At 45.2% G+C, this 25840-nt stretch overlaps 1 protein-coding gene across 1 annotated transcript in view; it reads left to right on the top strand.

Moving 5' to 3' along the window:
* The window catches only part of LOC142245878 (dynein axonemal heavy chain 11-like), a 519159-nt gene that overhangs the window by 327209 nt on the left and 166110 nt on the right, over positions 1-25840 (top strand). The window contains exons 52-54 of the mRNA XM_075318873.1: positions 17505-17678; positions 18597-18832; positions 20930-21052. Of these exons, the coding sequence (XP_075174988.1) occupies positions 17505-17678; positions 18597-18832; positions 20930-21052 (533 nt within the window). The remainder of the gene's footprint in view (positions 1-17504; positions 17679-18596; positions 18833-20929; positions 21053-25840) is intronic.

Raw genomic sequence — 25840 nt, 5'->3', positions numbered from 1 at the left:
GCTACATGGCTGTCTGTGTCTGCTGTTAGCGGCCATGTAGCAGAGCTGAATGGCAGATGACATAGTAAAAACGCATCCCACATTACACACGCTTGGCAAGTCAATAAATAAAAAAAAAAAAAAGGTGCTCAATGCATACGTCACAGAACACATGATCTAAAGGATCGCACACAAAATTGACCAATTTAACATAGACTACTAACGCTCGTGTGACAGCAAATGAACGACCAACGTGAAATCTCATAGATCCCATATGCAACCTGGGCGTGTCACATCGCAAATCCGATTGTACAACTAATTGCAACGTGTAAAGTGGGCTTTAGATTAAGAGGATTGTCCAATTTATCTTTATTTTAACATGTGACGGGGAGACTCAGGTTATCAATGCTAGATCCTAGAAAGATTTTATTTTTAAGTAGTTGTCTATATTTTAGAAAAGGACCAGAATGGGTAAAAAAAAAAATTAAAAGAAGCAATATTCACCCCACCAACCCCCCACCCCCCAGCATTTCCGTGCTGCCTTAGAGTCCATCTTGAGTGCATTTTTTTATCCTTTGGTCACAGAAATGCAGCTTGTGGCCCAAAAAAACGAATTACGTTTTGCCGTGTTTTCATTAATGTTTTTTTATGTATTTTTTAAAGGAGAAACAAAAGAGCATAGGATAGGATAATTGATAGATAGATAGATAGATAAATAAAAAAAATGGATTGAAAGACTACATATATAAAAAGAACATATAAAATAGATATAAAGAAAGAACAGAATAGCTTGATAGAGTGATAGCTAGCTCGGCCGGCTGTTTTTTAAGTTATTTTTTGGTAAAAAAATGATGTGGGATCCCTCCCATTTTTCATATCCAGCATAGAAACAGCTGCAGCTACAGGCTGCAACCCTCAGCTGTCTGCTGTACCTTGGCTGGTTATAAAAAATAGAGGGGATCCCACGCGTTTTGTTTTTTTTAATTATGTGATTTATTTAAAAAAAAAAAAAAAAATGACGTGGGTTCCCCCTCATTTTTCTCAAATCAGCCAAGGTACAGCAGACAACTGGGAGCTGATATTATTAGGGTGGGAAGGGCCATGGTTATTTGGCCCCTTGCAGCCTAAAAGTTGTAGCCCGCAGCCAAAAAAAGATGTAATGTGTGGACATCAAAATAGAAATCTCATAGACTTTGCTGGTGGAAGGAAATGCATGCATTTGGGTTCGTCTTTGTGACCTCAAAATGTCACCAAAAAACGCAGTAAAGGATGCAGTGTATGCAAATAGCCTTGCTGTATATGTTTGCAGCAGGAAGTAAAGAGCGAGGGTAAACAAAGAGTCATGGGAGATTGGTGAGGTGAGTATTGCTTTTTTTTATTTTTTTAGCTTTATTTTTTTAAACCATTCTGAGCCTTTTTTTTCTATCCAGTTAAGTAGTTTAGACTGTAGGTCTGCAGGGGAGTAACAAAGTGAATAGTTACTGCTAAAATACAATTTTAAATTATTACGGACAAGACTAATATCTAAGCAGAGACTGTAATCTCCATCTGGTAACTATCTTGCTTTGCCTTCTAAGGAAAGTTCCTTTTTATCTACACTTATTGCAATCATCTGTAAAATAGGAAATGATAAAAACAGTACATAAGGCCCAATTCCATTTTTAAGCTTTAAACAAAGGATTTATCATGACATTACATTGTTTAGAAACCAATTGCCTGACTCTTACAACTCCACCTCTAGTGCTAGACTGCACAGCATCGCTCACGGCAAAGCTGCTCCTTCAAGGTGCTCGCTGTCAGGCCATAGATCACAGTAATCTGGTAATTGATGCGTCAGGTAGGAAATATTGTTACATTCTACTAGTTATTTGTTGGCTCATTGCTCCCTTGTTATGTGAAGCTGTAGCACTATACTGATATGTTCTCTACGGAAAATAATAAACTACACAGAAGCCCAGCATCCGGGTAATTAGTAATGATTATATCCCCATATACCCAAAGAAAAGAAAAATGCCTTATAATAAGAACAACCATCGCCATCATCAAACAAGCAGAATCCAGATATAGTAAAAGTCAAAAAGTATTCACAAATATAAAAATACTTTAAAGGGAACCAACCAGCAAGATTTCATATATACAGTTAAGCCAGTGCTAGGATGCTGAATGTAAGCATAGCTTTTGTTCAGAGATTGGTAGTTTTATTTCAGAAATATGTGCAAGTAAAGTTCCAGCAATGCACTGCTTTTTGATTGACAGATGCAACAGGAAGAGAATATATGGGTCAAGTCTTGCTATCTACTCCCACCCGTCTTCCTGTACCATAATTAATGTCTATGACGGCGACAGTGGGTGAAAGATCAGGAAGGCAGACAGGGGTGGAAATAGATTACAAAACCCTACCCATATTTTCCCTTCCTGTTGCACCTGTCAATCAAATAGCAGTGCATTGCTGAAACTTCACTTGCACATATTTCTGAAATAAAACATCCAATCTCTGAACAAAAGTTATGCTTACATTCAGTATCCCAGCACCAGTATAGCACTGGCTGTACTTTATATATGAAAATCTTGCTGGTTGGTTCCCCTTAATATACCATATACTGTAATATGTATTTTGTTCTTATTGGAATGTCCTTCTTTGTTAATTATAATATATTTATAATACCCTGCAGAGCTACAGCTAAGGTCAAATTTTATGTTCTTGCCTTGCAAAACTGTGAGAAAGCTGAAGTATTTGTAACAAGAACAAAGCTCAAGAATCACAATCCAGATGTCTACGCAAGACCCAGGTTATCGGATGGTGCTTCGGTTGTAAATCCCAGTGGAGGGTATGACGAAATCCAAACTAAGAACAGATCAGCGGCACTCATCCAAAGTAAAGAACATGTCTTCTTTACTATTTCACCTTCATAAAATAGCAATAGAAAAACAAGGGAGAGAGAGGGTATAAGAAGGAGTACTGAGCCGGACTACGGCCGTTTTGCTGTAGAAGCAGCGACGGGCACGAAACAGCCATTGTCTGGGTCAGTAGTCCTTCTTATACCCTCTCCCCCTTGTTTTTCTGTTTTTCACAGATGTTCCGTGCTTGCTATTTTATGAAGGTGAAATAATAAAGAAGACAAGTTTTTTACTTTGGATGAGTACAGGTGATCTGTTCTCACTCTGAGAAGTCTGAAGCTATAGTGAGGGCCAAGGGTATATTCACACATAACAAAAGTCACTAGTAGAGATGAGCGAACCCGAACTTTAAAGTTCTGTGTTGGTACCGAACACAGACTTTTGCAAAAACATCAGTGTTCATCTTTTTGGCACAATTTTTGCTGCGCTTGTGTGTGAATAACAGGAAAAGACTCAGCATGACCACTAATAGTGATGGGTAGAGTTGAGCACGGTTCGTGGTTCGTGGTTCTCCAGTTCGCGGTTCGAGTGATTTTGGGGGGTGTTCTAGATCGAACTAGAACTCGAGCTTTTTGCTAAAAGTTCGTTAGCTCGAGTTACGTTCGAGAACGGTTCTATCAGCAAAAAGCCAAGCTAATTCCTAGCTGGCTTTTCGCTGTAATAATGTAAGTCACTCTGTGATTCACACTATTATGAAATTTCAGCGTATAGTGTGCGGGGACTGTGCGTTCAGAACATTGCTGCTGGGATAATGGCGATCGACTTTTTTTTTTCTTTTCTTTCTTCCCTAAGCGCGCGTGTAGTGGGGCGGGCCAGCATGTCAGCCAATCCCAGACACACACACAGCTAAGTGGACTTTTTGCCAGACAAGCAAGGGCATGTGTCATAGGCTGTCCATGTCAGATGTCCTTGCATTATAAATATGGCAATGTTCCAGCCTGGACGCCATTATCTCCGCTGACGCATCTCCTGCCGCCGATCCTGCTGTGTACGCTCTACACACAGCGCTCTACAGATTAGGGATAGAAGTTTAATTCAGTCCTTTTCAGGGCTAATTTCATCCGGCTTAGAGCCATAGGTGACAGTCAGGTCCGTGGAAACAGATTTTTTCCAGCTACAGATAACAGCGTCTGTGTAGCTAAGCTCAGGGACTTCCTTGCTGCATTTCACCATTAGGAGGGATAGAAAGTGAGGCTTCCTTTCCTCTACACTGACCCACAACCCTGCCACTGTACCCTCCTGCCCTTTTTAGCAAAGCCATTTTAATTGCAGAGTGCTGCCAGTTAGTGCCATCCAAAGAGTGGCTGCTGTCCTCCATTATTGTGGCACTTGTGCCAAGCAAGTCCCACCACCTCTGCATTCTCCCCTCCTGCACATTTTTGCAAAGCCATTTTAATTGAAAAGAGTGCTGCCAGTTAGTGGCATCCTAAAAGTGGCTGTTGGACTTCAGTAGTGTCCCACTGGTGCCAAGCTATTTCCAGCACCTCTGCATTACACCCTCAAGCTCATTTTTACTAAGCCATTATAATAGCAAACACTGAAGAAACTTAGTGGCATCCTAAAAGTGGCTGTTGGACTTCATTAGTGTCCCACTGGTGCCAAGCTATTTCCAGCACCTCTGCATTGCACCCTCAAGCTCATTTTTACTAAGCCATTATAATAGCAAACACTGAGGAAACATAGTGGCATCTGTCATGATGTATTTTACCTTCTCACTGTATTTGCTATAATACTATGTCTTGGGATGTAAGTAACCATACCTTCCCCCCCATCTCCTGTGTCTCTGGGCCCATAATGCAATTATCTCTTGTCCACACAGCCAGGGGAACTTCTCATTGTTTCGTAAGCAGTGGATAACGCCAACTACACAAACCTGTAGACATCTCGGAGCCAACCTTCTAGAATCTTCTAGTGGGCCCAACCATTAGATAGACCCCTACCCTTGAGGGGCGGGCCCACGAGCTCAGACAATTCCCTCCTGTTTCTAAATGCAGTTGAGAGCTGAGTTTTGAAGAGGAAGGGAGTGAGATCTGATTCTGCGGACAGATCTCGCCGTCCAGTGGATTGTGTGGGATTTCTGGGACTCTGAAGAGGACTATTTCGTCGTGATCTGGCACTTTGGATTATCGGGAGGTGCCCCCGAATCTGTTTTATTTGGACTTGTCGTGTGCTGTTCCTGTATTCCTGTTAGTAAACCTGTTGGATCATCCTCGGCCTGTTGTCTCTCTTTGCTCTGATGTACACCCCGCCACAAACTGGTGGCAGCAGCGGGATCAGAGCAGAAGAAATGGAGGACAACGGCCAATCAACGTCTGAAACCAGAACCTCAGGATACAGGAACTGGACTGTGGTGAGCCTACAAACAAAGGCCCGTGAATTAGCTGTCGGCTACAAAGGACTCTCTAAGGAGCAACTAACTGAGGCATTGGAAAACGCTTGCCTGCAAGATGGCACCGAGGAACAATTTCCACAGCAAGGGGAGCAAAGACGGGAGCCGGAGGTAAATACCCAAAAAAGTCAATGGGTTGTGTGGTACGAGGAGGAGATGGCCTTGCTGGGAGAGAAGACCACCATAGAATATAAGATGGAGGTCATGCGTGGAGCTAAAGAGAAGGAGCGCAGGATGGAGGAGATGGCACTGCTGGATAAGCAGCTTGCTGTGGAAGCCGCAAGAGGTTCCAGACAGACTGTAACCCCAGCACCCATCATGAGGGAACTTCCCAGGGTGTCCCGCAAAGACTTCAAGCAGTTTAATGAGGCTGCTGGTGACATTGAGGGCTTCTTCCAGGACTTTGAGCATCAGTGTCGATTAATGAAAGTCCCAGAAAGGGAGCGCGTCCGGCATCTGGTTGGGCTCTTAGAGGGTGGAGCTGCTGCAGCCTATAGAGCTATGGACCCTCGGTGGAACTGTGAGTATGTGGATATTAAACAGACTATTCTAGAACATTATGCTGTAACGCCAGACACTTACAGGACTCAGTTCCGCACTTTAGCATGTGATGAGGAAGTGTCCTTCAATATGTATGCCCACAAACTCAAACATCTGTGGCATCGTTGGCTGGAGGCAGAGGAGGCCTTAACCTTGGAGACCGTCCTCCAGGTCCTCCTAAAAGAGCAGTTTTACTTCAAGTGCCCCGCTGAGATCCGGGAATGGGTGCGTGAAAGGAAACCAGCCACTGTGGAGGAAGCTGCAGCTCTAGCTGATGAGGCTCTCACCATCAAGCCTCAGTGGAAAAAACTACTACCCAGTGAGAAAAAAACCACCAACCCCCCAACGCTGGCGGCCCCTGGTCCTTCTGGCCCCAATTTTCACCATCACCCTAGACCGTCAACTCATGGGGACCTTCGTGTGACTGTGCCTCGCATTACTCATGCTCCACCTTTGGGAATACGACGTGGAGGAAGAATCCCAGAGCGCAGATGTTATGGGTGTGGGCAGCCTGGGCACATGCAATTCCAATGTCCAGGTGTTCGGAGACAGAACAGCTACCGACCGCCTTTGCCTGTTCATTATCAACAGACACCTTCACCAGGAGAAGAGCTAGATTCTGTGCCTGATGACTTGCCAAGTGACTCAGATATCCTGGCTCCCCTACCCAGAGTCTATGGGGTGCGAGCTCCAGCCACCTGTTCTTCTGATCTTCAGGACAAACATCTACAGGAGGTCGTGCTGGATGGCCAAAAAGTTGTTGGCTTCCGTGACACTGGGGCTTTCCTCACCATAGCCGATCCCCGAGTAATTCAACCACAAGCAATTCAAAAGGGACCAGGAATTGTCATTGAACTGGCAGGAGGTACCCAGAGATATATTCCAAGAGCGAGTGTGACCCTGGCTTATGGCTTTGGGGCAAAACAATGTGTGGTCGGTGTGATGAGCGGCCTCCCTGCAGACGTTCTTCTAGGAAATGATGTGGGGAATCTTCATTGCCACTTTGTCGGTGCGGTAACCAGAAGTCAAGCCAAGAGAGCAGCTCATGTGGACGTGTACAACCCATCCATGGAAATGAGGCCACCAGAACTGCCATTACAGCCGGTGAGTGATTCTTCTTGTGGGGATAATATGAATGTTACTTGGGATAAAGTTCAGTTTAGACAAGAAGTAGAGACTGACCCCACCCTTGCTAGTTTTAGAGCCCGAGCTGAAATAGGGCAGCTAGGGGAGAACGGAGAAAGAATTATCAGAGAAAATGGACTTCTGTATCGGGTTGCCAATGCCGACTCCCTAGATAAGCCCTGGACTTATAGCAAACAGCTGATTGTTCCTCAGAAGTACAGAATTCCCCTATTACACCTGGCTCATGACATTCCTACGGCTGGCCATCAAGGCAAAACCCGCACCGAGAGACGATTGACTCAAACTTTTTATTGGCCGGGGATTTCCCAAGCAGTGGCGCATTTCTGCCGAACTTGTGACATATGTCAGCGTAGAGGGTGACCCGGAGATAACCCAAAGGCACCCCTGCAACCGCTCCGTATAATAGAAGAACCCTTTCAAAGAGTAGCTGTTGATATCATTGGACCTCTGGCTAAACCAAGTAAATCTGGAAAGCAGTACATTCTCACTGTTGTGGACTATGCCACCCGATATCCAGAAGCCGTGGCCTTGTCAAGTATCTTTGCAGCCAAGGTGGCCGAGGCCTTGGTTATTATTTTTACCAGAGTAGGATTCCCCAGTGAGATCTTGTCGGACCAAGGCTCCCAGTTTATGTCAGAGTTGGTCCAGTGTCTGTGGCGCACCTGTGGAGTACGAGCGATCCGAACGACCCCGTATCATCCCCAAACAAATGGACTTTGTGAACGATTCAACGGCACTCTGAAGAATATGCTGAGGGCCTTCACGGACTGAGATTCAGACTGGGAGAAGTACCTACCCCATCTCTTGTTTGCCTATCGGGAAGTTCCCCAGGAGTCCACTGGGTTCTCCCCCTTTGAACTACTCTATGGAAGAAAGGTCCGAGGACCCTTAACCCTGCTCAAGGAATACTGGGAGGGGCAAGTTGAAGATACAGGAACCCCTGTTGTCCCTTATGTCCTAAAGCTGCGAGAAACCCTGGCCCAACTTGCTAGTTTTGCCCAGAGTCATTTGCGTATGGCTCAAACCAGACAGAAGACATGGTATGACCATAAAGCACGCTATCGGGAGTTTGTAGAAGGACAACAAGTCTTAATGATTGTTCCCCATCGGCAGAATAAACTGCATACCACATGGGAGGGTCCCTTCCGGGTTCTCAGAAAACTGAATGATACCAATTACCTTCTTGCTTTAGATGATCAGGGGCTAAGGCAAAAGACTGTCCATGTGAATATGATTAAGGAGTACCATGACCGGAACATTCCAATGATAGCAAGCTGTCGGTTGGCTTCAGAAGATGGTCAAGAGGATGAGGACTCTCTACCTGATCTCGTGGAAGCAGCGAGAGCCCCATCCACTGTGGAACAGGTTCCCCTGGGAGATTACCTGGACTCCTTACAGAAAATCCAGATGCTGGAAGTGCTTCAACAGAGACGGGCTGCTTTCTCATCCCAACCAGGTCGAACCACCGTCACCCAACATCATGTGGACACTCAGGGCATCCGTCCCATACAACTGGCTCCTTACCGGGTACCTGAATCAGTTCGAAACACCATGCAGCACGAACTGGAGGAGATGTTACAGCTTGGGGTAATCCAGGCCTCCCATAGCCCTTGGGCCTCCCCTGTGGTGTTAGTACCCAAGAAGGATGGGAGTACTCGATTTTGTGTGGACTATCGGCGACTAAACGACCATACTGTCAGCGATCCTTACCCAATGCCTTGTATTGACGAACTTCTAGACCGACTGGCTGGGTCCCGATATGTCACTACCTTGGATCTCAGTAAGGGATACTGGCAGATCCCTCTAACGGATGAAGGGAGAGAACGGTTCACTTTTATAACCCCCTTTGGTCTGTATGAATTTCTAAGCATGCCTTTTGGAATGAAAAATGCCCCGGCCACCTTCCAGAGAATGGTGGATCAGATCCTCCGGGGATGTGGGGACTTTGCTTGTGCCTACTTGGATGATATCGCCGTCTTCAGCCACACATGGGAGGAACATCTGAATCAAGTAGCCATTATTTTGGACCTGATTCTTGCAGCCGGCCTAACTATTCGACCCGATAAATGCCAATTGGGGATGGGGGAAGTCCAGTACCTAGGGCATAGAGTGGGAGGAGGGAAGCTCCGTCCTGAGCCTGCCAAAATCCAGGCTATTAGAGACTGGCCTGTACCCCAAACTAAGAAACAAGTTATGGCTTTTCTGGGCACTGCCAGTTATTACCGAAAATTTGTTTCTCATTTCAGTACTGTGGCCAAGCCTCTTACCGACCTGACCAAGAAAACAATGCCCCGGCTGGTGATCTGGACTCCAGCCTGTGATGAGGCTTTTAACCGGCTGAAGGACGCTCTGGTCTGCGATCCTGTCCTGGCTGCTCCAGACTACAAGCGGAGATTTATTGTGCAAACAGACGCCTCTGCTTATGGACTGGGAGGTGTCCTCAGCCAGGTGAATGCAGCCGGGGAGGAGCACCCCATTGCCTACCTCAGCAGGAAGCTGCTGGACCGAGAAGTGGCCTATGCAACTGTTGAAAAAGAATGTCTGGCTGTAGTGTGGGCCCTTAAGAAACTACGGCTGTATCTATATGGACTGGAATTCACTGTGGTTACTGATCACAATCCCCTCACCTGGCTGAACAGAGTCAATGGGGACAATGGACGATTACTGCGATGGAGCCTGGCTCTGCAGCCCTATAACTTTACCATACAATATAGAAGGGGCAGCCAACACCAAAATGCAGATGGACTGTCCAGGCAAGAGGAGCCTTGAGTCCTGTCAGCCATGCCTGCGTGTACTTAACCAGCAACCTGTAGAGGTCCCTAGTACGTACACAAGTTGGGAGGGGAAGGAATTGTCATGATGTATTTTACCTTCTCACTGTATTTGCTGTAATACTATGTCTTGGGATGTAAGTAACCATACCTTCCCCCCCATCTCCTGTGTCTCTGGGCCCATAATGCAATTATCTCTTGTCCACACAGCCAGGGGAACTTCTCATTGTTTCGTAAGCAGTGGATAACGCCAACTACACAAACCTGTAGACATCTCGGAGCCAACCTTCTAGAATCTTCTAGTGGGCCCAACCATTGCATAGACCCCTACCCTTGAGGGGGGGGGCCCACGAGCTCAGACAATTCACTCCTGTTTCTAAATGCAGTTGAGAGCTGAGTTTTGAAGAGGAAGGGAGCAAGATCTGATTCTGCGGACAGATCTCGCCGTCCAATGGATTGTGTGGGATTTCTGGGACTCTGAAGAGGACTATTTCGTCGTGATCTGGCACTTTGGATTATCGGGAGGTGCCCCCGAATCTGTTTTATTTGGACTTGTCGTGTGCTGTTCCTGTATTCCGGTTAGTAAACCTGTTGGATTCTCCTCGGCCTGTTGTCTCTCTTTGCTCTGATGTACACCCCGTCACAGCATCCTAAAAGTGGCTGTTGGACTTCAGTAGTGTCCCACTGGTGCCAAGCAATTTCCAGCACCTCTGCATTACACCATCAAGCTCATTTTTACTAAGCCATTATAATAGCAAACACTGAGGAAACTTAGTGGCATCCTAAAAGTGGCTGTTGGACTTCAGTAGTGTCCCACTGGTGCCAAGCTATTTCCAGCACCTCTGCATTGCACCCTCAAGCTCATTTTTACTAAGCCATTATAATAGCAAACACTGAGGAAACTTAGTGGCATCCTAAAAGTGGCTGTTGGACTTCATTAGTGTCCCACTGGTGCCAAGCTATTTCCAGCACCTCTGCATTGCACCCTCAAGCTCATTTTTACTAAGCCATTATAATTGCAAACTGTGCTGGCAGTTTAAGGGCCATAGTTGCATTGTCAGGGATAGTCTGTGTAGTTTCTTCTGCTGTCAATAAAGCTAGACCACCTCTGCAATCTACACCACCTCTCAATTTTTACTACCACATTTTAAGTGGACAATCTTTTTGCAATCAAAATGAGTGGCAAAATGACAGATGCTGGTGGAAAGGGGAACAGGCATGTTGGAAAAGGAAAAAAAAGTTTGTGTCCGTGGGGAAGGTGGCAAAGCTCCATTAACATCTGCTGAAGATAGGCCATCTTCCAGCAAAAGTAAGATGTCTACTACTTTCCATGGACAATCCAATGTGCTCCCTTTTTTACGGACACGAACAACTGGAACAAAGGCAGATGATGGCCAAAAAAAGAACATGCTTGAATGGATCTCAAGTGGTCCAACAAGTGCCCAATCCTCCACCTCAACTACCGCATCCAAAAAAAAACAGTCCTCTGAGTTGTCATCCCAATCACACTTGCTTTCTCCCAGCTCTCAAGTTTCCATCCGCCCTGAACAGAGATGGCTGAGTCTGCAGAGCTGTTCAGTCACACTATAGCCTGGGAATCAGAAGTCTGCTCCCAAGCTACAGTGAGTACAGACCAGGAAATGGTCTGCAGTGATGCCCAGAACCTTTGTGACTCGGATTCAGGCCGTGATGACCAAGTTTCTGAGCATAATGTTGACCCTTATTCACAAACTGTAACACCTGTTGTTATAGACAATGAGGAACATACTGATGACGATGAGACGCAGATACCAGACTGGGATGACAACTTAAATATTCGGTCAGGGCAAGAAGAGGCTCGGTCTGAGGGTGAGGGGAGTGCAAACACAACGCTTGATGAGGAAGTTCTAGATCTAACCTACTGTCAACCCACAGTCAGGCACTCGAGAAGGTCAACAGATGCGGAGGAGGATGCAACTGATGGCGAAGTTACCTTGCGCCTTCCTGGACAGAGGAGGAGTACTGGTAGCACGTCTACAACTGCATCCTCAGCCACCACTCTGCCTCTGAGCACTAGTCAGGGTGGCTCAGCAGGTTGCATGTCCTGTAAGCCTTGCCTAGCTTGGTCCTTTTTTGACCTTGCAAAGGATCGCCCAAATCATGTGATCTGTAAAATTTGTCGGGAATCTGTTAGTAGAGGAAAAAACCTCAGCAGTTTGACAACTTCTTCCATGAATCGTCACATGAATAAATATCATATGTCCCAGTGGGAAGCTCACCGTGCTGCAATGCGGCCTAGCGGAGCAGACCATCCACCGCCTGCCCCTTCCAGTGCATCCGCGCACTCTTCATCTTCTAGGACTGTGGGGACAGCTGTCACACCTGGTTTTCCACGCACAACTTCCACCACTGTAACCGCAAAAGGCAGTTTGCTTGGTAGGTCGTCAGTTGGTTTGGAAGGGGAAACAAGTGCGTGTGTACAGCTCTCTCAGACATCGATAGCATCAACGTTGGATGAAGGCAACATCATGTCTACGCCTGCACTTTCCTCACAAACCTGCATTTTTTCAGGGACACCCTACTCACCACCGTCTACACACAGCAGCCAGATCTCTGTTCCTCAGATGTGGACAAATAAAAGGCCATTTCCTGCGACCCATGACAAAGCTAAGAGTTTGACTTTATCCCTCTGTAAGCTCTTGGCTACCGAAATGCTGCCTTTCCGCCTGGTGGACACACAGGATTTTAGAGACCTTATGTCTGTCGCTGTGCCCCAGTACCAGATGCCCAGTCGCCACTACTTCTCTAAGAAAGGTGTGCCTGCGCTACACCACCATGTTGCACACAACATCACTGCTTCCTTGAGAAACTCTGTGTGTGAACGGGTGCATTTCACCACCGATACGTGGACCAGTAAACATGGACAGAGACGTTAGATGTCGCTGACTGGGCACTGGGTAACTATGGTGATAGATGGTGAAGGGTCTGCTGCACAAGTCTTGCCGTCCCCACGACTTGTGTGTCAATCCTCTGTCTGTCCAAGTTCCTCCACTGCTTCTGCCTCCTCAACCTCGTCTGGGTCCTCCACCTCTGCCCCAAGCCTGCCTGGTCAGGCCACCAGCATTGTAACTGTGCAGAAGGAATCACGAACCCCTCATTACTATGCTGGCAGCAGAGCGCAACGGCATCAGGCGGTCTTTATCTTGAAATGTCTTGGAAATAAGAGTCACACAGCGGCTGAGTTGTGGGTAGCTCTGGAGACTGAGTTTGGTAAAATGGTTGTATCCACTCAACCTGCAGCCTGGTAAGGCCGTGTGCGACAATGCTGCAAACCTGGGTGTGGCCGTTCGCCTGGGCAAGGTGACACATGTGCCTTGTATGGCTCACGTGTTGAACCTTGTTGTCCAGCAATTTTTAACACACTATCCCGGCCTAGATGGCCTTCTGAACAGGGCACGAAAACTGTCTGCTCACTTCCGCCGTTCAACCGCCGCAGCTGAGCAACTTGCATTGCTCCAGAAGTCTTTCGGCCTGCCGGTTCATCGCCTGAAATGCGATGTGCCGACATGCTGGAATTCGACTGTCCACATGTTACAGCGACTGTGGCAGCACTGCCGAGCCCTGGTGCAATACGTCATGACGTATAGCCTGGGCCAACGAGATGCTGAGGTGGGGCAGATCACACTGAAGGAGTGGTCTCAGATCAAGGACCTATGCACCCTTCTGCACAGTTTCGACATGGCGACGAATATGTTTAGCACTGACAATGCCATTATCAGCATGACAATTCCAGTCATTTACATGCTGGAGCACACGCTAAACACTATTCTGAGTCAGGGGATGGGACAACAGGAAGGGGAGGAACTACAGGAGGATTCATATGCGCAAGGGACAACAACATCACCAAGGTCCAGACGTTTATCATCACCAAGGCGGCAGGCATGGGACCATGGGGGACAGGGATCAACAAGGGCGCATGGTAGCAGGCGAAATGTTGAAGAAGGTGCAGGAGAACATGAAGAAATGGAGGACGAACTGTCCATGGACATGGAAGACTCAGCGGATGAGGGAGACCTTGGTCAAATTTCAGTTGAAAGAGGTTGGGGGGAGATGTCAGAGGAAGAAAGAACGGTTAGCACCTCTATGCCACAAACACAGCGTGGACTTGGTCCGCATGGCTGCGCAAGACACATGAGCGCCTTCTTGCTGCACTACCTCCAACATGACCCTCGTATTGTCAAAATTAGAAGTGATGATGAGTACTGGCTTGCCACACTATTAGATCCCCAGAACAAGTCTAAATTTTGTAATTCCAGCCATAGAAAGGGACGCACGTATGCAGGAGTATCAGCAAAAGCTGTTACTCGATCTTAGCTCAGCTTTTCCACCAAACAACCATGGTGCAGGGAGTGAATCTCCCAGTTGTAACTTCACAAACATGGGACGGTCTCGTCATCTTCAACAGTCTACCCGTACCAGCAGCACCGTATCTGGTGCTGGTAACAGCAATTTTATTGAATCTTTTCATAATTTTTTTAGACCATCCTTTGCAAGGCCACCAGAGAAAACAAGTCTGACACATAGTCAACGGCTGGAGAGGATGATACAGGAGTATCTCCAAATGAGCATCAATGCCATGACTTTGCAAATCGAGCCTTGCTCATTTTGGGCTTCAAGTCTTGAAAAATGGCCAGAGCGCTAAACTTAAGCCTTGGAGATCTTGTCGTGTCCAGCTGCCAGTGTTGTCTCTGAACGTGTCTTCAGTGCTGCTGGGTGTGTGCTGACAGATAAGCGCACGCGTCTGTCCAGTGACAATGTGGACAGACTAACGTTCATCAAAATGAACAAGTCATGGATCCACAAGGAATTTACTACCCCTGTGTCATCCTGGGGAGAGTAAATGCTTGTGGATTAGGAATGTGCTTGATGCAAATCTCCCTGTTAAGTGTACAACTGGGGCACAAGTGCTGCCACTGAAGGGGTGTCTGTGTGGCCCAATTTTTGGAAAAAAGGTAGACTCCGCTTGGAGTAACCCTTGCTTGCAGTGTTTATAAAAATGATCCAAGATGAACAGATCTGGGATCAGCAAAGACTTTGCTACTTACCCCGGTGCCATCCTGGGATTGGTTAAGGATGGCGTATTTTTGAATGTGCTTGATGCAAATCTACCTGTGAAGTGTACAACTGGGGCACAAGTGCTGCCACTGAAGGGGTTGTCTGTGTGGCCCAATTTTTGGAAAAAAGGGAGATTCCGCTTGGAGTAACCCTTGCTTCCAGTGTTTCTAAAAATCATCTAAGATGAACAAGTCATGGTTCAGCAAAGACTTTGCTACCTACCCCGGTGTCATCCTGGGGACAGTTAAGGATGGCGTATTTTTGAATGTGCTTGATGCAAATCTATCTGTGAAGTGTACAACTGGGGCACAAGTGCTGCCACTGAAGGGGTGTCTGTGTGGCCCAATTTTTGGAAACAAGGGAGACTCCGCTTTGAGTCACCTTGCAGTGTTTTACATCATTTTAGAAGGGCATGCCATGCCTATATCTGTGTTTCCTTCTCTTTTTCCTCGTAACGCTGTTTTGTTTTTGCATGAGAATTTGTTCTTGTCACTTTCCCATGTGTTTGTGTTGTGTTGTGAGTTGTTTGTCACCTTTTGGACACCTTTGAGTGTGTTTTCTAGGTGTTTTTATGTGTTTGTGATTGCCTCCCATTGTTTCCTATGGGTTCGAGCGGTTCACCGAACCGGTTCGCCGAACCGAACTCGAACTAGACCTCCCTTCGACGAACCAAGCTCGAGCCGAACCGCGGCCGGTTCGCTCATCTCTAGTGATGGGTGAATAGTAACTATTGGTGTTTCGATAATGCTTACCAAGTACTATTACAGTATATGTCACTAGTGATGGGCGGACCCAGACTGTAAAAGTCCGGATCTGCACGGTTTCAAAGTTGCCCAGGTGCCGGGCCTGGGATTCCAGATATTTGATCTGGATCTGGATCCAACACTCGAGAAATTAAAAAACAATATGAAGAATAAATAAAATAATAATGAAGCGAGCGCTTAATACTTACCAAGGCTCTGTTGCAGCTGTAAACTGCTCCCGCACGGCTGTCACACTGCTCCTATGGCCTCCCTGGGCTGCTCATCATTCCTCATACTTATGCACTGCTTTCTCTACTTTCCCCGCCCACTGACGAGCCTGGCCTCTGTGATTGGATGCAGTCAGATGTGCTCCCAGCCTGTGTGACAGCGTCTGCCTGCAACTAATCACAGGCGCTGTCTGAATCATGAAGCAGGTGGCTCAGGCTGAGCAGAGGAGGACATATCGCAGACGCAGCTCATCCTGAGCTACCTGCTTCATGAAGCAGGCCGCTCAGGCTGAGGAAAGGAGGACACATTGCGGGCGCAGAGATCTGCTTATCCCTCTCCCCCCAGCTAGGGGTCTTATCCCCAGACCCCCGCTTCAATTATAAACAACCAACTCCATGCCCACATGGACTTAGAAAAAGAATTTATTTTAAACCGGGCTGAATTTTGAACACACACCCCCGTCACGTGACAAATTATGTCATACCTGGAAGGAGCCCCTAAATTCTACCATCTACCTTTACTTTTAGTGCACAATGTAGATGCACACAGCTCCGGAAGTGAATGTCTGAACTGGAAGCAGCTTGCCGCCATGACACGGAGCTTTGGTGAGTACACCGCGCGCACTCCTATCCCCCTATCCCTTCCACCAACATTTTTAATCCCTGATTTCTGGTTCCCATAGACTTATATAGGTACCAGATTTCAGACTGGAACCGGATTTTTTATAAAAAAAATGAGCAGGGACCTGCCAGTCCCGTTTTTTTGCGAGTCCACCCAGCTCTATTCGTCACGGCAAAAAAAAATGCCCAGGTTCCCCATTGACTGGCATTACATTTGTTATTCGTGATGAATACCGGAATAATACTTTGGGATTTGTTACCAATAATCCGAACACGAATAGTTACTATTCGCCCACTACTAGTAATAAACTCTAAAAGGGAACCTCTGTAGGTAAGCTTTAGGCTATGTGCAAACCTGAAAAAAGTGCCCCAAAGCCACTGTAAGAAATGAACACAATGAACAGCAATGTAAGCACAACATTGCTGTGCCCATGTCCACTGCTTTGTCCCTTCTTTTAACCGCTTCAGGTTTGGAGACTGTGAAGTGGTCAAAAGAATTAGCATACGCATTCTTCAGACAGCTTCCTACAGAGAAAAGACACCGGCAGCAGAGGTGATGCCAAAAATAACAGCATGGCTGCCATCGAAATCACTTCAGGAAAAAGACCGCCAACATTTTCCTCAAACAGATTCACCTACAATAACTCGGAAGCTCCACACTGGAGAAAATGGAGATTCCCGTACGTACGGCATGTGCACATGGAGATGTTTAAGGAGGTTTTTTTGTATCAGAAACTGAGTAGAAATTCTCCAAATCTTCAAAAATGTCTTAGTTCCTGTTCCAAAAACTCTGCCGAAAACGACTGTGTACACATATCCTCACTTTTTGGACAAGTGGTCGAGTAATCCTAAACCACCCTGAACATGTAGGGTGTATTTTGCTTGTTTTGAAAAAGTTTACGCTTTCTAAAACTAGCTTTTGAAAATGTATCTGCTTTTTAAAACATTGCCATGCCTGCAGACAGGATGTGGCTGGTATTGCACCGCAATCTAAGTGGAATTTGGCTGAGCTGTATGTATGTATGTGTTTCTGATTCTGCACACCCCCTTTAAGTCAGGACATTAATAGGATATTCTCTTTCTTTTTTTTTTGCAGTCAGAAAACGTCCGATGGGCTCAGTCTGTTGCTTTATACCGTAAACAAGCGCAAACACTGTGCGGAGACGTCCTGCTCACAGCTGCTTTCATCTCGTACGCTGGCTCATTTTCCAAGAAGTATCGTCATGAGCTTGTAGAGCATTTGTGGATGCCATACTTACGAACCCAGAAAGTAAGGGCTCATGCGCACGTAACTGCTGAATATTCTGCAGCAATTTGACAGCACGTGTGCCCGTCAAATCGCTGCATAAACACTGCATAATGGATGCAGTTTTTCTGTAAAAAAAAAGCCGATTTCCTGTGCTTGGCTGCCTGCTTTACACGTTACGATTAAGCATACGATATCGTATGCGATCGTACCCACCCCCATCGTATGTGCGGCACGTTCAATTTGTTGAACGTGTCGCACAAATGATTATTTGCCGTCACACGTACTTACCCGTCCATATGACCTCGATGTGGGCGGCGAACGTCCACTTTCTGGAGTGGGAGGGACGTTCGGCGTCACAGCGTCGTCACGCGGCAGCCGGCCAATAGACGCGGAGGGGCGCAGATGAGCGGGACGTAAACATCCCGCCCACCTTCTTCCTTCCGCATTACCAGCGGGAGCTGCGGGACGCAGGTAAGATCTGTTTATCGTTCCCGGGGTATCACACACAGCGATGTGTGCTGCCTCGGGAACATTGAACAACCTCACGTTCAATTTTTAGCAATTGAATGACATGCATGCGATGAATGTTTTAACATTCAATCGCAATCGCACGTAGCTGTCACACGCTACAATATAACTTACGATGCCGGATGTGCGTCACTTACGACGTGAACCCGCCGACACATCATAAGATATATTGTAGCGTGTAAAGCCCAACAGGCGTGGATGGATCCGAGACCAGTTAAATCCAACTGCCATTCTCAAATAAGAACTCGAAATTTCAAATATGATTTTCAAATATGAACTCAATTTTTTTTAGCAGTGCTGTATTCATTTTGGTTACAATGATGCTTTTCATTCTTAAGAGGTTGTTTTTTAGCAAGTTATGTTTCACTGTTTTGCACCAGTTTTGCTCAACAAGTGTATTGTCCATTTTAGATTCCTATTCCAATGACAGAAGGACTCGATCCTATTTGTATGTTGACTGATGATGCAACTACTGCAAAATGGAACAACGAGGGATTGCCCAGTGATAAAATGTCTATTCAGAATGGGACCATATTGTCAAACTGTGAACGATGGCCGCTAATGATTGACCCCCAACTTCAAGGCATCAAGTGGATTAAAACCAGATATGGATCCAGGTTGAAAGTCATTCATCTAGGCCAGAAAGGGTAATAATATTCTTTAAAAAAAAAAAAAAAAGAGTACATCTCTCCATATTGTCTAAAGTGACCCACATTTATTAAAAATTCTGCATCAAATCTTTAATATACTCGCTTGAGTTTTGCCACTCCATATTTATGACATTTCCAGATTAATGATAAATTTGCCACAATTTATACCAGCCCAACTTTGTAAGCATGTTTATTTCACTTGCTAATATTAGAAAACAGAGAATTGCATTTTGTACTTTCCCAAATATTAGAAAACAGCTGGAGACCAATGCGTTACAATTATTTTTATGCATGTTAAAAATTAAGTTTGCAACAATTTATTTGCTCCACACCTTTTTTAGGACATCTATGAATTGTCTAGAATATGTTACTTTTTTTACAACTGTTATAGTAAAATGCATTCAGAAATGTCGTACTTCAAACTAAAAGGTTAACAAGAAATCCTTATTTCTGCACTTTTTAATTTTGCGGTAGGCACTACAAAATTGTGTATTTAGTGGTTTAAAATACTGATACATTTTGTAAATACTGATAAACATGTAAATTGCACAAAAAAATGATAAATGTCTGCTGTATGATTGGGATTGTGCAATGCAAACTTAATAAGCTTAGATTTGCATCTTCGCTGAGATTTTTAATATTGTTCATTTGCTTCCTTATATGTAAAGTTGAAGAAGGTTCTAAATAGACCTTGTTTAATATTTTTCTACCATTTTGCTGCAGCCAAGGATCCATAGGATCCAATTTAAATTGGTTGTTCTCACCCACAAAGCCCTTCACAGCACGGCACATCACCCTCATCTCAATCTATAACCCTACCCATTCTCTATGACTTTTGACTAACATCCACACTAAGGCCTAAGACACACAGCATGAAAATCGGAGCGAGTGCAATGCGATAAAACATCGCATTCCACACGGACCAATATTACCCTATGTGTCAGCACCCATGAGCGATTATTTTCTCGATCCCAATTGGACCGAGAAAACAATCACAATATGTTGCGATTGTAATATGAGTTTCTTTCTCTCGCACCCATTCAAGTCTATAAAGCGAGAGAAAGATCGCACTGCACTCCCTGTACACCGGTGTACCACGAGTGCAGGGCGAGAATAGCAATAGCCGGCAACGGAGGAGAGAGGGAGATAAATCCCTCTCTTCCCTCCTCAGTGCCGGCCCTCCCCCACAGCTGAGGTCCAATCGCATGATCGGACCTCAGTCGCAGTGACACTCACATGACACTCGGCTCCCGCTGTGCTGCCAGCGTGAGCCAAGTGTCATGCGAGGATCGCATTAGTCCCTGTGTAGCCCCGGCCTAATCCGAATCCCACTCCCGACTCCAAGAATTCTCCCGAGTTGCACCAATCCTCTGGAGTGCTCTACCCCAAGAAACTAAGACCAACTACAACTTACACAGCTTCAGAAGCTTCCTAAAAACACAATTTTTAGGGTCGCCTATCACCCTCTCTACTTGAAGTTAAATCATATGGAGCCCCTTTGCTATATCTCAGAACTTAACTTTCTGTCAAACTCCAACGCACTCAAAAGCATCACTAAGATTGGCTGGTGACCGGCTCATGCAGCTTTTATCTATCCCCCATTTCTTGGAGATGGCTTGACCATCATTGTAAATAAGCACTTGTACCTTGGCACCCTCACCTCACCTCATTGTAGATTGTAAGCTCGTACAAGCAGGATTGTCATTATTTTTGCTTGAATTATTGTATCTTCTATAACTGTTACTTATGAATGTTTGTTTGTGTATATGAACCTCTGAATTGTAAAGCGCTGCGGAATGTGATGGCGCTATAGAAATAAAGATAATTTTTATTATTGCCCCATTGAATTTCTCCCGCCAGTGCCAAGTGATCCTGATATTTTCACCTTGAAGCCTAAAAATTGTTATGTCCACAGCCTCATAGCTATGCCAATGTGTGGTGTTACATTAACATTATCCTTTTCCAGTCTCATCTTATAAGATCAAAACATCCAAAAACAAAAATTGAATGGTTTTCTAATACTTATTTGGAAATTTATAGTGGGACATGGTTAATTAATTAGTAACAGAATTATTTTCTTCATTTTTTCTATAGATATGTAGATGTCATAGAACAAGCAGTTGTGGCCGGTGACCCAGTTCTGATCGAAAATTTGGAAGAATCTATTGACCCCGTGCTTGACCCCTTAGTTGGACGACATACACTTAAAAGGGGAAGGTAATCAATATTTCTAAATAAACCAGAATATAATTTGATGTCATGTCACTACAGTTGTGTCTATATAAATTCTTATGGGGAAAATCGTCTTATACCGATGTGCAGTTTGTAGATGCAAGGGGAGGCTGTGAACTATACAGTGCTGGCCAAAAGTATTAGCACCCCTGCAATTCTGTCAGATAATAGTTTCTTCTTGAAAATGATTGCAATCACAAATTCTTTGGTATTATGAGCTTCATTTAATTTGTGTTCAATGAAAAAAAAAAAAATGTCATAAAGCCAAATTGGATATAATTCCACACCAAACGTAAAAAAAGGGGTGGACAAAGGTATTGGCACTGTTTGAAAAATCATGTGATGCTTCTGTAATTTGTGTAATTAACAGCACCTGTAACTTACCTGTGGCACCTAACAGAATACTCAGTTTCTTCCTGAAAATGATTGCAATCACAAATTCTTTGGTATTATTAACTTAATTTATTTTGCTTGCAATGAAAAACCACAAAAGAGAATGAAACAAAAATCAAATCATTGATCATTTCACACAAAACTCCAAAAATGGGCCAGACAAAAGTATTGGCACCCTTAAGCGGGCTTTACACACTGCGATATCGGTCCCAATATCGCTAGCGTGGGTACCCGCCCCCATCTGTTGCGCAACACGGGCAAATCGCTGCCCGTGGCGCACAACATCGCCCAGACCCGTCACACATACTTACCTGCCCGGCGACGTCGCTGTGACCGGCGAACCGCCTCCTTTCTAAGGGGGCGGTCCGTGCGGCGTCACAGCGATGTCACTGAGTGGCCGCCCAATAGAAGCGGAGGGTCGGAGAAGAGCGGGACGTAACATCCCGCCCACCTCTTTCCTTCCACATTGTGGCCGGGAGGCAGGTAAGGAGAGCTTCCTCGTTCCTGCGGTGTCACACTGAGCGATGTGTGCTGCTGCAGGAACGAGGAACAACCTCGTTACTGTTGCAGTAACGATTTTTGAGAATGGACCCCCATGTCACCGATGAGCGATTTTGCACGTTTTTGCAACGATGCAAAATCGCTCATCGGTGTCACACGCAACGGCATCGCTAATGCGGCCGGATGTGCGTCACCAAATCCGTGACCCCAACGAGTTCGCATTAGCGATGTCGTAGCGTGTAAAGCCCCCTTTAGCCTAATACTTGGTTGCACAACCTTTAGCCAAAATAACTGCGAACAACCGCTTCCGGTAACCATCAATGAGTTTCTTACAATGCTCTGCTGGAATTTTAGACCATTCTTCTTTGGCAAACTGCTCCAGGTCCCTGAGATTTGAAGGTGCCTTCTCCAAACTGCCATTTTGAGATCTCTCCACAGGTGTTCTATGGGATTCAGGTCTGGACTCATTGCTGGCCACTTTAGTAGTCTCCAATGCTTTCTCTCAAACCATTTTCTAGTGCTTTTTGAAGTGTGTTTTGGGTCATTGTCCTGCTGGAAGACCCATGACCTCTGAGGGAGACCCAGCTTTCTCACACTGGGCCTTACATTATGCTGCAAAATTTGTTTGTAGTCTTCAGACTTCATAATGCCATGCACACGGTCAAGCAGTCCAGTTCCAGAGGCAGCAAAGCAACCCCAAAACATCAGGGAACCTCCGCCATGTTTGACTGTAGGGACCATGTTCTTTTCTTTGAATACCTCATTTTTTTCCTGTAAACTCTATGTTGATGGCTTTTCCCAAAAAGCTCTACTTTTGTCTCAACTCACCAGAGAACATTCTTCCAAAACGTTTTAGGCTTTCTCTGGTAAGTTTTGGCAAACTCCAGCCTGGCTTTTTTATGTCTCGGGGTAAGAAGTGGGCTCTTCCTGGGTATCCTACTATACAGTCCCTTTTCATTCAGACGCCGACGGATAGTACGGGTTGACACTGTTGTACCCTCGGACTGCAGGGCAGCTTGAACTTGTTTGGATGTTAGTCGACACTGCGCAGTTAATGACACTGCGCACCGTAGACACAGGAACTTTCAAGTCTTTGGAGATGGACTTGTAGCCTTGAGATTGCTCATGCTTCCTCACAATTTGGATTCTCAAGTCCTCAGACAGTTCTTTGGTCTTCTTTCTTTTCTCCATGCTCAATGTGGTACACACAAGGACACAGACAGAGGTTGAGTCAACTTTAGTCCATGTCAACTAGCTGCAACTGTGATTTAGTTATTGCCCACACCTGTTAGGTGCCACAGGTAAGTTACAGGTGCTGTTAATTACACAAATTACAGAAGCATCACATGATTTTTCAAACAGTGCCAATACTTTTGTCCACCCCTTTTTTTACGTTTGGTGTGGAATTATATCCAATTTGGCTTTATGACATTTTTTTTTTTCATTGAAGACAAATTAAATGAAGCTCATAATACCAAAGAATTTGTGATTGCAATCATTTTCATGAAGAAACTATTATCTGACAGAATTGCAGGGGTGCCAATACTTCTGGCCAGCACTGTAGATAAACTGCAACTGCCTCATTAACATGGACGTCCCCTGACTGTGTCAGGGTAGTTAGCAAATGCAATTATATTTATAATGGGATTAATGTAACTAATACATCTTCAATAGAGAATGATATATGTTGTTTAACATACTGATCTGGGCTAGTTCCTTTTGATTAATCTTTCAGTTTTGTCTGACCTTGAGTAGGTCATAGGATTTTTAAGAGAGTTTAAAATGATGTTGCAAGTAGCACAGTAAGCATTGCCTGAACATGTGCCTTTTCATGGAGGTGATCTGTAATTTTTCCAATTCTCCATATTTCTTAAGTTGGATTTTCAAATCTACCCACCAATATGAAAAATATGTAATATATTTTGTAACAGCATATACTATATGTCACAATGTGACTGCAGGATAGTGAGAGACAGGTGGCTCCTATACTGTCCCTCACCCTAGGGGATCCTAGGCTATTTCTAACCTCCAGATTACCCCTGAAGGTGGAGATGCCAGAGTCCTGTCCCTTACTAATCTCCTGACCAGAACTAAACTGTTTTCCCTTCCAGAGAAGGAAGGGGCAGGAGTGTGATGGCAATACAGATAAAGACAGGGAAAAAACAAAACTCAGACACACTGCAAATTCACAGGGACAAATAGTAAGAAACTAAGGAGAAAAGGAAGAAAAAGAAGGAAACAACAAAAGAACAACACGGGTTAACACCACAACTGCTCACAGTAACAAAGTACTACAACCACCAGTTAGTCTGGATCCCAACATCTCACCAGACCAGTATAGAGAAGCTATAGCTGTCATTAATAGAATTGTCTAGCTAGCATATATAAGAGGGGAGTGAATATGATTGGCTCCCCCACAGCATGTGATCAAAGGAGACTAATAAGCAGCCCAGCAAAGATTAACTCTTGCTATTATTATTATTATTTATTATTATTGTTTATTTATAGAGCACCATTGATTCCATGGTGCTGTACATGAGGGGGTTACATACAGAATACATATACACGTTACAATAGACAGACTATCACAGAGGGAAGAGGGCCCTGCCCTTGCGGGCTTACATCCTAAAGGATTTTGGGGAGGAGACAGTAGGTGGGGTGTAGGTTGGGCGGCGGCTCCGCACGGTGGTGGGGCGGCGGCTCCGCACGGTGGTGGTTGCTAGCCTGCCTATGAACTACCAGTCTGTGGGTCAATGCCTGAGTCTGCCTGCACTGATCACAGACATCAAAGAAGTTAGTAGGCAGAGTGCCAGATTTTGTAGACTTCACAGATCCTGATGCCGCCATGATAGTCAGCGATGTTTGTAAAAACCTCCTTGTGACAACACGTGAAGAAAGACTCATCAGTATCATAATAAAAAGCAGACATAACACTTGTATTGTGAAGGTTTGGAAATTCACAATCAGTGGAGATATATCAAAAGATGGTGTCAATCAATAGCTGTGATTAGTCCAAGGCCGTCGCCATATTTTTTACATATAAGGAGTCGTATATTAATACAATATAGGCATGTATGTGAAGTTTTTAGTTTATATTATCAAGTTAAATATTTTTTTCTTTAAATATTTCAATTAATTTGAACAAATTCTGCTTTCATCAATAATGCATGAAAATATAAGAAACTTTGTAATATATGTTATCAGAGGAATTAGGTTCTTTATCCACTTATGACACATTTCTTCTCCTCCTCTTAATTTCTGAACTCATTATTCACTCATTATTCACTCTGAAATGAAACAAACAAGATGGCGCCTGACACCTCTGTCATCATCCATGTACTGGGCTGAATCTCCCGGCTGCGCAGACATTCCCCGCTCACGCAGGCGCACTTCACTCTGCACCTTTGCGGGCAGAGCCGATAACATAGGTGCGCTTGCTCACAATCTCGTGTCTGCGCAGAGAGCTCACAGTCTCGCGCAAGTGCACCTATGTTTTTGGCTCTGTCCGCAGTGCTGCAGAGTGAAGTGCACCTGCATGAGCGGGGAATGGCTGTGCAGGCACACGATTCAGCCCAGTACATGGATGATGACGGAGGCTTCAGGCGCTTCAATCATCAAAGGAGGACGGCAAACAGTGGCAGGAGGGGGGAACAGGAACCTAAAAAGAGCATGCCCCTTCAACCAGAACAGGTCATTTGCATTCGTGGCATTTAGATTTTATAAAGTTATTTTTGGGGTCTGCAAGGGGAGTCAGGAACAAGGTGCACCTTCATAGAATGCAGCCCAGAAGCTGCAGAAGGTGATACTTTTGGGTCAATATTAAAAAAACTGATGACCGGTTTCCTTTAAGCCAAGAAAGAATAACTCAAGTGTGTGTAG

Source organism: Anomaloglossus baeobatrachus, chromosome 7 (genome assembly GCF_048569485.1).
Source record: "Anomaloglossus baeobatrachus isolate aAnoBae1 chromosome 7, aAnoBae1.hap1, whole genome shotgun sequence".
Classification (NCBI taxonomy): Eukaryota; Metazoa; Chordata; class Amphibia; order Anura; family Aromobatidae; genus Anomaloglossus; species Anomaloglossus baeobatrachus.
Note: the sequence above shows the minus strand (reverse complement) of the source record. Positions and strands in the feature narration are given on the sequence as shown.